Below are 13963 nucleotides of genomic sequence, written 5' to 3'. Positions count from 1 at the left end.
TTTAAGAACTGCATCCAGTATGATCCTACCAAAATCTAGATTTTGAAAAGAAAAAAAAATCTAGATTGTCAAAAGAAATCTCAAAGTGTTAAATGAGTGACCACTGAAGATGTGGGCACCTCAAGTTAGGAATGAGAAACCATGTACGAACCCTACAGATCCAACCGAAGCTAATAAATCCTTTTGTAATCACTTCAACCACATCCACCTTTTCACGATCGAATTGTACTCCAAACTGTCCAAGTTACTGAAAGGATTAATGATAATATGTATCATATTTGTAAATAATAGCACACATAGTTTGATAACTATTTTCATGTGATGCAAAATTTCCATCCTAGTTTTTTTATCAGAAGCATATCATGTGAAACTCCACATGAAAACCTGCAGCCTTCAGATCATTATCACCTTCTAGTTTGACCACCCGAGAAAAAGGTTCCATCAGGTTGCCATTTGACGGCATATAAATGATATAACCCAAATTCAAGAGTATCACTAGACAAATTGTTTCACCTACAAGTCCTTCCTTTTCAAGCCATGCTTGTCAAGTTATTTAAATAAGTAGCATAACCACCATATCTGAAAAAAAAACACAAGAATATAGGCAATCCAAGTTCATAATGGGACAAGTTACCTTTGCTTTAAAGACGTTAAATATCTGTCATGACATTCTTGATGCACAGCATGCCCACAGGAAGAAATATGAATTCCATCACAATTTCTGGGTCCAATTCCACTAAATCTGGTAGCTGGAACAGTTGAATCTGAGCCTTTTGCATGGATGTGATACATGGAAGCCTGATGGATTTGGGAAGCCTTCCTTGATAGTGATGCAACATTGCCTCGTAGCATATAAGATTTTGCAGACCTGATTTGCTGTGTGTGCACTGCAGCTCCTGAAGTTGAACAATATGACTGACCATTTAAAGCACAAATTTCTCCTACGATAGACTGGTAAGCATCGTTTTCCAACATCTCAAGAGTCGATGGCAAACTTGTGGAACTATAATAGGAAGTAGTAGTTGGTTGGGTGCCTCTCCTTTCAGGAAGAAATTCACCAAATAAGCTCTCAAGTACGTTAATTTCTGCAGGTTCTATACCATAGGTAACATCAGGACCTGCACCTTGAACCAACTGAACTGGAGCTGTTGAGGCATTGCCAGATTGCTCCCCTTTAGTTGAAATTGTGTGCTTCTCCTTGTCTGACTTGTCAATATCATCCCATGAAATGGGACCGCTCTCAACAAAACTAGTGAGCCGTGATTTCTGTTTTACACAAAATCCACAAACAACATGGTAAATAATTATATATCTGGACAAAGGAAATCAATCTGATGGGATTCTATGTCAAATATATTCCACAACTGTATGGTAATGAATTGATAATTTTTTAATGTGGGTACTATCTTTGCTTATTTGTAAACCAGTATTAACTGTAGAGGGGTGAAAGGCCTGCATCCAAATAGCGGGTCACAATTTTGATACCTGGAGAAGAATCAAGAAACATAGTGGACTTTCGGTATCTGAACCCCGACAAAGTGAGCAGATTGGTGCAGACTCTTCTGTGGTGTCATCAAACACAGACACAGACACTTTCCGATCAGATTTCGTATTATATGTCTCCCCATTACCTTCTGAATTGAGGCTAGCAATAAACTTTGATTGCTCAGCTTTCATTTTTTCCTATAACAAACCAAGTTTGAATAAGAAAGACATGTAAGTACAATTTAAAGAAGAACAGACCTCACAACGATCAATAATTACTTTAAGCTCCAAAGCGATTTTGATAAGGAACATGAGCTTACGTGCTCTGCATTCTATTTATCAGTGGAAACTAGTAGCAAGCTTTTGTTCAGATTCCCTCTAATCATTGAGCACTAACTGCTGCAAAAAATTTCTTCATACAAGCCACCTCAGAAAGATTAAGATCATTTGAACTCATAGAAACCATGAACCAGATACCTACATGCATGCTATAGAGAGGGAGGGAGGGAGGGAGGCCAACCAGGTACTATAGGAGGAACTTCCTCCTATGACATTTAAACTCCAGACTCACTATATATACATTACCAGTCCAATAATTATGATTAAGATCATTTGAACTCATAGAAACCATGAACCAGATACCTACATGCATGCTATAGAGAGGGAGGGAGGGAGGGAGGCCAGCCAGGTACTATAGGAGGAACTTCCTCCTATGACATTTAAACTCCAGACTCACTATATACATTACCAGTCCAATAATTATGACCATTCATTGTGATATTCATGGAATATGAGAATGTCAAAGCATGTCGGCATTGTGCAATTGTATGGAAAATATCCTTCTAACAATTTGTATGTGCATATCTGCCTTGGGTGATCCAAACAGTTGGGAGGTTCCAACATGGCTCCACGGTCGTGGATTCGATTTCAGGCTGGGTTATCAAAGGGGGAAAAAGTTTTGTGTGTGCATGGGTGGTTGTTTGTATTCTAGTGTGCAAGTGAGGCATGGAAGAAAGATCCAATGGATGGCAAGCTGAGAATTTTGATGTAGTATGGCCCAATAAGTTCCCAAGTCATTGATCAAAAGTCAAAACCATCCATCTTCAACTACATACTATGTGATCAACGTCTGTGGATATCCTTCCAACAATTTGTGTGTGCATGGGTGGTTGTTTGTGTTCTAGTGGGCGAGTGAGGGGTGGGAGAAGGATCCAATGGATGGCAAACTGAGAATTTTATTGTGATATGGCCCAATAGGTTCCCAAATTGTTGATCAACACCATCCATCTACATATTATGTGATCAATGTCTGTAGAATTGTGGATAGTTCAAACCCCACTAATCAATAAACAACTATTCACAAAACTTAAGGATTTTAAGCTATGCTAAAAAAAGTGAAAACATGCATGGGCGAGTTCATGAAATGCGTCACACACATAGAATAAAGTGAAGCTATTAAACAGAACTCTTTGAAGCCCCACAGTAGTATTAGACAATGGTAACACAGTTTCATTGAGATATTCAATAACCAACAGCTCCACAGCTCACCTTCAGACAACTTTTAAGACAACAAATATCAGATGACAATATAATGGTGTGTTCCACTCGATGGGTGGCAATAAACTTAAATTTCCAAACTGTTGTGGTGAAAAATACTGCTCAAGAGACAGAAATAAGTACTGACATCTTACCATTATTGCAGCCTGACGTTCTCGGGCTCTTGCCCTTCGTGCATCTAGATCCGAAGTTGATGCAAAAGTACCTACTGTAGTGTTAACCTGGTGTTGTGGAATATTACAAATCAACTCTGGTGCCAATCGTTTAAGATTATCCAAGCAAGTTGTGCTTAACTGTGCAAACTTCATCAATAAATTCTCAATCAGGGAAGAAATGTTGCACTGTTTTATCTCAGCATAACTATAATCATTTTGTTCTTTATGCTTCCTCATCAATGATACTAGCAATGATAACAAGCTTTGGTTCTTCCAAAGAACTTCACCAGCAGCACCCATATCAAATTCTTCACTGGCGTAGGTAAGTATGGGGAACAAATCATCTGCCTGGCATGATGTATCTATAGATTCAATACATGATTTCTGATCACAGGGTAGCTGTGTTTCACAAACATCTAATGCTAGTGAAAGCAAGTGCAATGCTGTAATAAGAACACTGTCAGGAGCACGAGATAATGGTGATGTTTCAGTGAAAACTGCATAAAATATAACCGCCCGGATAATTTGGACGATAGATTTTGATGTTGCAATTCTTGAAATTGTAAGCAAAGGACCAAAAATTGCTGTCCATCGAGGTACTTGAGCATTGAGCGCGGAAACTTTGCAGAAGCGCAAATATCTCTCTTCTGCAACTTGTAAATCTCTAGAATTCCAACGTGGGTGATACAAGTCCAACTCTTTCCAGAGTGTTTCTCGGAGTGAATATTTACCCTGAATTGCAGAAACTTATCATTGTCCGCATAAAAAAAGATAAGCAATGACAAGAAGGGAGCCTTCATAAACTTGTCCTAATTTAGCCATATAAAGGAGTTAAACAAGGGGGAAAATGAAAAGAAAGAAAAAAAGCACCCAGAAGATAAAGGAATAAAAGAATCAAGAATGGGACCGCAACCTGCTTCATGCCAGATGGCTTTGAATATACAGCAATTGTGTCCAAAATGCTCCGGAGCTGATCGCATTTAGAAAGATCACGTGGAAGAGATTTAACGATTTGGCTATGAGTAGCATCTCCAATAGCCAGTTTATAAACCAACTCTCTCCGTAAATTTTCAGTAGTGGATAACCCACAGAATCTTCGTTCTTTGACTATTTGTATAATAAGAGTGAGCATTTCCTGAACCAAAACTGCTTCATACCTGAAATATATCGATTCAGTACTTAGATTATTGCTAGAATCCAGGTGGAAGCACGTCAAAGTCCTTTCTTTAATAGAAGCCATTTGCAATATGGTTAAAACAAAATGAAGAACATGGTATTAGTTTCAGGCTTCTTCTAGATTTTGGCTTTAGAAAAATAAACATCAAGTTTCATGAGATCTCAAAGATTCAGCTAATCCATTAAGTCAAAAATGCCCAAACACATAGAGAAAATTTCTAGAATAAAGAAAGTACCTACATCTTTGTGGACATTCAAGTCAAACACGACTATAGCCTGTATTATGCTCAAGCTTGTGCTAACACAAGCAGATAAGTATGAAATGTGTTCACAGATAGCAAGTTTTTCCTGTGTTAGTCCATGCAGGCAAGAGAGAGAGAAGCAGCATTGCCAACGGTTGCCAGCTGGCGAAAGATTTACGGGCTTTAACGTTCATATGTATATCTTATAGATAATTAATACATCAGACAGTAAAACAAAATAGAACTCAACATAGGTATTGAAATATTTAGTATTCAGTAACCACGAATATGAGAATGCTCCCTTATAAATGAAATCATTTAAAAAAGAAAGGAAATTATGAGTTTATCGAAATATTTTCTCTTCTTAATGAAATTAATTTATAATTCATGAACAGGATAAGGCATTGTAAACTTTAATATTCAGCCGCAAGGATTATGAATGTTTTTCCCAAAAAATCTGGATAAATTTTAAGCAGGGAGCAAAGGTAAAGGGTTTTATCATTTTCTGATAATGAACTGATGTTTTACATAAAGCTTGAAGAGATTCTCATGATTGAGCTTTGACTTAAAAGTTAGACTATCTATGGTCCTCCTAAGAACGGTAACCAATTTTAACAAGCAAGTATAACGGCAAAAGATCTAGAAATGTTCATTAACAAAAGTGAGACCACTAGATATTTACTATTGTCTTATATCAAGAAAAAAGACAGAAGGAGAAAACGTAACAAATGTATGCCAATTCTAATATGGTGGTAATCTTTCCCAAGAATAAATGACCCAGGCATTTTGCAAAAGCTGACCATTTCATCTAACCAATGACTTAAACAACTGGATGTGGTATCAAGCAAGACGCATGACACTGCAGAGTATAAGACAAAAAGCAAACTGAAATACTGATGAATAAAATATTCTACAAGCATGCAACTAAAAACTCAATTCAAAGCTTTAATTTTGTTCGAGGCATTCATATGTACTTCAGAAAAAACACATAACAAAGACATGGTACTATCATGAGCTATAAGATGCATGCATGAAAGTAGACTGCAGATATTGCACAAGGTATTCAATATAAAATGGACAAACATATCATTAAGACGTGTAATAACTCTAAAACGATAGATTAGAAGCGCACTCGTTATGATCTGCAAGATTCAAAGATGTATAATTGGATAAGCCAAATCTTTCTTGGATTCTCTTCACAAATGAATCTGGAGGTGCTAATGCAGCACAACACTGCAACAAAAACAAATCCGGCTCTAACCCTACTTCCAACCTGAAAAGATCGAAATATTAGAAATCATGAATCGAAACATCATAAAGTTGATAAAATATCAAGCGAAAATAGAATAAACTCACCACTGGAAAGAACGATACCACTCACAGCTTAAAATGGCTGCATCACCATTTCTACGCCACATGCCAGCACGCACTTGAGCACAGAACACCCTTAACCTTAGAGGATTTTCCATTATGTATGCAGAAAATCCACAGGGATGTACACCTTCTAAAACTTGTCCAAAAAATTCATGCTGATGAGATGAAGTCCGTGTAAGCTTATCATTTGCCTTGACAAGGATTCCAGTTTTCTCATAAAAGGTTTTCAGTGCTTTCCGCAACAATAATGAAAGAAAACGATGTAAAGGAATATGGAAAGAGATTTCTTGTGAACTGACATCATACTCTATAATAGGCCAATTTACCAAGTTAAATATTCTGAATGCTTCCAATTCCCTTCCAGAACTTATCTCCTCAAAAGAAGCATCTTGTCCCACGCTCTTACTGGAGAATTCAGGAACCATATCATAATTGTCACTAACATCCGCTTGAGGGTCATCCTTGACATGTGCCTCTAGTTCACCAGATGCAGGAGAAGAGGCAAGCCTCTCATGAATGGAAGGAACTTGGTCTCCATCAAACCCCACCCCAGACAAAGATGTTATATTAACCCTATTCCTACTTTTCCTAGTGCTAAATGATTTCTTTCCCAAAGTAAAAATGCTTGAACCATTGCTCCCAGATGCATCAGAAGAAAAAAGATTGCCCCTGGGAGTAGAACATGGTTCCAGCCAATTTTCAATAGTTTTCAAGCACTCAGAAATTAACCACATGGCAGAAGTTGGAATAGTTGGGCAGTTCTCCCTATCAGTACTTATATGATTTGAAGCATCAACAGGACAGCTTATACTACAATCAGAGCTTGACGGATGAAGCAGTCCTTTATCACCCTTTGTTTCTTTGGGCTCGGCTACAGAAAATGCTGCGCCTACCAAAAGAGAATGGACATTTCCAAGGTAATAGCACAGTGCAAAAGCTGCTGGGACATTGTCATTGTCATCTTCTGTGTGAATTCCTGTTGTCCTTCTCTGAGGGTCCATACCCTGCACAAGACTTAGCAGCCGCAACCAAGCTCTTGGGATATCAGGTCGTTCCTCAGCAATATATCTAGAAACTTCATCATGGCTCATGACATAGCGTGTATCCTCAACCAAACGAAGTGTAGTATCATATATACTTGACCATCTGCTCACCTGCAAAATAAGCACATTCATCCACAATGGGATATGATAATGGTTAACATACGCATTAGGATATGATATGGTTAACTCAGTGGAGGAAATAGCCCTCAATAGAACTAAGCAGGTGTAGCTGACCCCCACACTACTCTTGTTGGTGTATCCATCTTATGATATCAATTATCGACAAGTACTCACATTTTATGATAATATTTACAATAGAAAAAGGATTTAAAAAAGAAGATCATATACTTAAGTATAAAAGAAAATAAGTCATGAAATTGATCTAAATATCTCAATCTTATTTGCTATAATTAGTAATACTAGACTGAATTTCAAGCAAAATTAATAAACACATTCATGATGCTGCGCTGTTCCAAACAGATGCATCTTTAGGACACAGGAATCTATACTTTACATGGTTAACACACAATCAAAAAATAAGACTCGCACTTTCTTAAATAAGCATCTAAATTACCTGCAAGCGACCATCTTCTCCAACACAAGAAATAAAGATGTCCATCAAGCATCCAAGCAGAATGCCTAGTAGATCCACCTCCCTTACCAATCGCGAAGTCAAAACAGGCACAGTAAATATTTGCACGGAGAAAGTTGATAACAATGTATACTTCTCAAGCATTGAATCGCTGGATTCTTTTATTATTTCATTCACAGTTACTGGGTAGTATTCTATAAGAGATTTTGCGAACTCATATTTAAATAGAGGCTCCCCTATAAGCTTTAAGAGCAACTCATGGAGCTTATTCACAACCTCTTTGTCCAAGAACCTCTCCGCCCTTACAAGAACATCTATCAAACACGAACATTCAGATATCCTCCCAGAGATGAAACTCAGCAAACTTTCGCTACAATTGCAGAAGTCAAGCAACATACTAACAACAGCAGAGGAAAACTCATCTGCAACCTTTTTGATGTCACTGCGACTGCTGTCTCTAGCATGCTTCCAGTGCTCTGCTGACACAACCTTGTCCCGCCAACAAGTAAGGAGGATATCAATAACGGGTCCCACGGATCTCTCTAACTCCTCAGATAGAGGTTGAATCTGTTGGATACCTTTATGCTTCGAACAGAAACCCTCTCGTTTCCAAGCTGTCTCATCTCCACAATCACAGCATCCACCACCAGTGTACATAATAGAGTAATCATGGTCTTTGTGGTTACCGTTCTTAAAACAAGGAACACAAATTGCACAAGTTGGGTCATGCTCACATGTCCGGCAGCGATAAGCCAAGTCATTCTGGCCCCAAACGGAGCCACACACAGCCCTGTGACCAGCAGCTCTCTCTGCCATCTCCTTCAAACAAGCTTGTGGATCACAGCCAAACATCATCCATTGTATCCATAACAAACTTTCAGCATATAACTTTTTCAATTTAGCCCTTCTAGTGCCTCCTCCAGACTCCTTCTTGTATATCCTCCGAATTTCAGCAACATCCTCATCGGTCGGTAAGATAGAAGAGACTAAATTAGGTATCGACACACCAGTATGCTTCATAAAATCTACTAGAAATGATGGAGTCGGTGGATCGATTTGGTCCAAAGGAATTCCAAGCTTGACAATCCTCTGGGAATTTTAAAGAACAAACGTCAGAAGGCACTTGACCAACAAAAATTTATCCATTGAACTACCACTGAAGCCAAAATTTACAGTATACAAGAAGCAAATTTTTTAATTCATGGGGTCACCCGATCAAGAAGCTAAGCAAAAAATGGGAAATATCATAGTTTATGATCAGAGGAAATTTCATGAAGAAAAGTTCTTACAATCAATTTTTTTTTTACTCTTTATCATCCTAAACCTAGCTCGCTGATTAATTAAAAAGGCAATTTTGCAATTCATTCTCTACGACCAAAACTGCAGCACAATTAAAATCAATAAACCACAAGAAAATCATCAAAAAGAACAAATAAATTGCGCACTAATTGAAGATATACCAAATATATAAATGAGATGAAATGCAAAAATGTTCACAATACCCATGCAACCAAAATTTCTCCACTGAGCTACCACTATAGCCGAGATTTACAAAAATACTCAGGATAGCAATTAGAACACATAAAATTTATGATCGGAAGGAAAAAATCATTCCAAGTAGCTCTTAAACCAATTATTTTACTCTCCATCGTCATAAAAATAGCTAGTTAATTAATAACCATTTAAAATTGAAATTCCTTCCCCGCAATCAAAATCTGAATCACTACATTACAATCAAAATCAACAAAAAATCGATTAAACAATCAAACTTTCGCCGCAGAATCTCACCTGAACGATGCGTTCTCGGGGAGACAACGCCGGATTCTTCTCCGGTGGCGGCGAATCGATCTCCATCCCCGCCATCATCCGAATCCAATCAGCGCAACTCCAATAGCTCGATCCAGAGCTCCGACGCCCCAGGATTGCGACCGGAATCAGAAAGCCCTAATTTTTTCCCTCAACCTTTCTCCCTTTTTTTATTTTTTTTCCCCCCTAGGGTTCCGAGCGTCTGACTTGACGCCTGCTACTGTGGCTGCTGATTTTATATATAAAACGACGAATTTATTCGCCGCTTTATTGATAAAGAATTGGAATTTTTTATCTGTTACTTGTTATTTGTTGGCGTCTCCAACCGCCATTTAGTGTATGTATTCTACACCCTCAAATTTGATAAATTGCAATAAAAACGTTTTCCCAATTTTGCTGTTAGGGAGGTTAGTCACCTAGAACTTAAAATTAGAACTGTGATAATTTGTGGGATAAATTTTTAAGGTGTTAGTCATATAGAACTAAAACTAAAACAAAATTTTACAGTGTTAGTCAAGTAGAACTCTAACAAAACTAGAATTAGGATAATGGTACAAAATTATCCTACTTTTTTATTTTTCTATACAAAAATGAGATTTCTAGTCTCTCAAATTATTCCAAGTTTTAACTTGGAACTAGGTGGTAAAAAACTAGAACTCATATTTATTTTGTTATTTCTTATTTTTATATTTTTTTCGTTTACTTCTTTCCTATTATGGTTATCACCATCATTAGACCATCATTATAATAATAATTATCAATATCTTATAGTCTAACCAAAAGTTATTTAATAGTAAATAACATTGTTGTAAGCAATTATGAATTATCAATCAATAATAGTAAGTTTAAATTACATAAATAGTATTTATATATTAAAAATGAATGAATATATGTTTTATGATTATAAAAATTTATCACATGTTATTTTATCAAAATATATCGCTTCACAAAATTGTTCCTCTTTATTCCACTAGAATATCTCACTATCAAAAAAATTATTCCACTTTAATAATTATCCTATTTTGCATGAAAATGTTCCAATTGACTAACGCTCCCTTATTAAAAAATGTAGTGTGTTCTAGAGAAGGCCATTATGATGATGATAATGATGTCCGTTTATTACCGACGGGACATACTCAAAGGAATTAGAATCATAACCTCCTCGTTTTAGCAATATCTTTTCTCTCAGATTGGCTGTGATGGAAATTTTACTCCTCATACTTAAGCTCAATGTGAATTTTCTCATTTAAATGTAGTTACTTGGAGGGAAATTGCTCTAATATTCTTGTTTCCTTTCACTTTGACTGATGTAGTGTCCGTTTCTCATGAATTTTAATCCTCTCTACTATAAGAAAAGCAACGGAGATACCACTACTTTTTATACCAACTGTTAATTATTTTGTAAGTGATTAAGATCCATTTTAAACTTAGCACTCACAATGTCACAATGTATTGCGCTCCTACGATCATACCCAACTAAAAAACAAATCATAAGCATTAATTAGATAATCAACAAATCTCATAATTTAGTAATCTCTCCATTATTTTATTTTTGTATTGAAGAGGATTCGAATCCTTCTCTATTGATTAATGAATTGGTTTTCCATCTAAAATAAATGAATAAATAAAGTGTGTAATAAAAAAATTATTTTTCAAGAAAACATAAATTGCATATATTACTAGGAATAAGGAGCTGAACTACTTTGCTTGTAATTATCAAATAATCAAATATATTAAATTTTATTAGATAATAATGTACTTGTATTGAAAATGGGGAGAGCCCTAGTTAAAACTAGTATAATGCACGTGATTTGCACGTGAATGTAAATGTTTTAAGTTTCAATTTTTTTATTAAATAGTAAAGGTATGTGTTAATAAATAATTTTGTATAATAAAATTGTTTAAAAAGAAAGGTATGAATTAATCATTATTGTGTAGTTATTGTATTAAATGTTCTTCTTATAATGATTGCCCAACGCTGACTTTTTTAAAATAAGTCCACCAAATCTACTATTGTTCTTAAATAAGTTTATCAAATCTATAAGTTCTCTTAAATATGACCCTATAACTTGAAAGTTGTTAACTTAATTCTAAATTAACTAAGCTGCATTAATCTTGTTAGATTTTTTCTGATGTTCCCTAGAGAGTTACACTTAATACCAGCAATATATTGCGATAGTTACTTCTTTTTATAATTATTTAATAGGATAAATTACATTAAACCCTTATGAACTTTCAGCCTCTATGGACTTTCAAAATCACACTAAAGCCCTAATAACATTTTTATTTCAAATAAAACCCCTAATAATTTTCTAAAATTTGCATTTAACCCTATAAATTACAGCCAGAAAATGCCATTAAAAGGCATTTTGAAAGTTATTGGGGCTTTGTCGTAATTTATCTAAAAGATATTGGAGGTTTTTTGCAAAAGTTATTAGAGGATTTTGAAAGTTCATAGAGTCTATATAATGTAGAATGATAAAAGTTCATAAGGGTTTACTGTAATGTACCTTATTTAATATAAAAAAATTATTAGTTCAAGTAATACTATTTAAATAATTATACTATCTACATACTATTAAATATTTATCTAATTTAATTTTTTTAATTATGCTCTTAAATAGTTTACTACTATAATTAGTTATAAAATTTTATTTTACTATCATTAACAATTAATAGTACTATTATTAATATTGAATATTTTTTTATAAAAAGATTAGTTTTCAATCATTACTAAGTATAGATTATTCGGTATCATGTAATAATCTTTGAGAAAATATTCTAAAATTAATATTAAATTATTTATTTAATTTATTGAATAATATAATACTAAATAAATAAAATAGTTCATAATTTATGTGATGTTATTAAAATAACTACACTATTTATGATATTAGATATCTATTCTATTTATTTTATTACTAATTGAATTATAGTATAATTCTTAATAGCATTTAGTAATATATTATTTTATGTATACTATTTTTTATTATTTTATTATAATTCATAAATAATTATGATAATAATAATTTAATTGATTACTATTAATAAATGTGTATACTTATTTTATAAATTATTATATTATATTATTGTTATGGGGTACAACTATTTCCAAATGTATGATCTGATGAGTCGACATCTCGATCAGCCAGACAAGCCGACACGATCTGCCGACTCGGGAGGCAGTGTTAGTCGGTACGAAAATCAGCATTCCAGAGATGCAACACTCTTCGGAGTCGACCTTAAGGACAGTCGAGTCGTCACTCCCTCAGTCGAGTCGACATCATTCCTCAAAGGCGACTCGAGAGGCGGACTCAGTTGATCCTCTTCATATCAAAAGATCGCTACTCAACGTTAGCTAGCACTCCTCCCGAGGGCGACCTTGAATATTATTTCTCAATATTATTTAACCTTTGATGATCATCATTATGTCTCCGTCTTCTGCCGTCTGAAGACTCATTGGCTGCTAGCTCCCAATGTCGTTGAAGTGACCTCTCGTCACTCACAAACAGACAAGACTTGTCGGCTGCTGGATCCCAATGTCATTGAAGTGACCTCCCGTCACTCATAAACTGCCACGTATAAAACAAAGGGTGACTCAACCTCCAGCTTACCCCTCACCATCGTCTTACAGTACACTCACAAAGTGACCAATCTGCCCTGGCATCCTTTATAAATACAGATGCTATTCGCCATAAAAAGGGGATTCGCAAGTTGACAGGTTCGCAATCTAAACTTTCCTCCTGATCTAAATCTGAGAGATCATCGTCTCTAATGCACATAGCATAAGAACACAGTTCTATTACTCCAATCAAACTCAAGTTCACCAATTGACTTGACCGTCGGAGGTACCATGGGGGAAACGAGCCCAATACCCCACGATTCTTGCATGTGCAGGTGATCCGTTCGCCCCGAGCTCTAAGAACAAGGCATAAAGTCGAAGTAGGAAGCGGCCCCCCTCGATGGTTCAACCCCTCGACGACTCAACAACTCTGCAACTTCAATCGTAAACTCTAACTAAGTAGCCAGACATAAAGTCGGAAAAGGAAGAGATCCCCTTCATCATCCTACATCACTCCACAAGCATCCTCTTCTGGATTAAAAGCACAGATTACATGAGGAAGAATACATCGTTCTTCTTTCACCCCACTCAAATTCACTACCTTACTTGACCGTTGGATCTGTAGGCATCGAAAATTGCCTATAGGTCTCCACGAACAGCTCAAAGCTAAGAGAACACGATGAACGTTACCATCTGGTTCACAGAAGCTTGATTGATGTCGACGAATGCTTGAAGTGAATCGGCAAACTATGTGAAGCAACAGAGTGTCAGAATAATAAAGATACGAACTGATCGGGAGCCCCGTGTCACTTACAAAAGACGAAATGCCCTTCGTGTCTCATTTATTCCATAGATAATCTAATCATTGGAGCTTATAGAACTCTTCGTCGGCTTTCCAACGCACTTCGAACCACTCAAATCCGAGTTCGGACGAAGAAGTTACGGCGGAAACGAACAAACATACAAAAAAA

General features: G+C 35.9%; 1 protein-coding gene across 2 annotated transcripts in view; it reads right to left on the bottom strand.

Moving 5' to 3' along the window:
* The window catches only part of LOC109848400 (E3 ubiquitin-protein ligase PRT6), a 21171-nt gene extending 11506 nt beyond the window's left edge, over nucleotides 1–9665 (bottom strand). For both annotated transcript variants that reach the window (XM_020417872.1, XM_020417871.1), the window contains exons 1-8: nucleotides 9413–9665; nucleotides 7607–8713; nucleotides 5972–7143; nucleotides 5748–5888; nucleotides 4111–4354; nucleotides 3177–3929; nucleotides 1486–1683; nucleotides 635–1266 (exon numbers count right to left, since the gene is read on the bottom strand). In XM_020417872.1, coding sequence (XP_020273461.1) covers nucleotides 635–1266; nucleotides 1486–1683; nucleotides 3177–3929; nucleotides 4111–4354; nucleotides 5748–5888; nucleotides 5972–7143; nucleotides 7607–8713; nucleotides 9413–9490 — 4325 coding nt within the window. In that variant the 5' untranslated portion in view covers nucleotides 9491–9665. The remainder of the gene's footprint in view (nucleotides 1–634; nucleotides 1267–1485; nucleotides 1684–3176; nucleotides 3930–4110; nucleotides 4355–5747; nucleotides 5889–5971; nucleotides 7144–7606; nucleotides 8714–9412) is intronic.

Source organism: Asparagus officinalis, chromosome 7, assembly GCF_001876935.1.
Source record: "Asparagus officinalis chromosome 7, Aspof.V1, whole genome shotgun sequence".
In the NCBI taxonomy this organism is placed as follows: domain Eukaryota; kingdom Viridiplantae; phylum Streptophyta; class Magnoliopsida; order Asparagales; family Asparagaceae; genus Asparagus; species Asparagus officinalis.
Note: the sequence above shows the minus strand (reverse complement) of the source record. Positions and strands in the feature narration are given on the sequence as shown.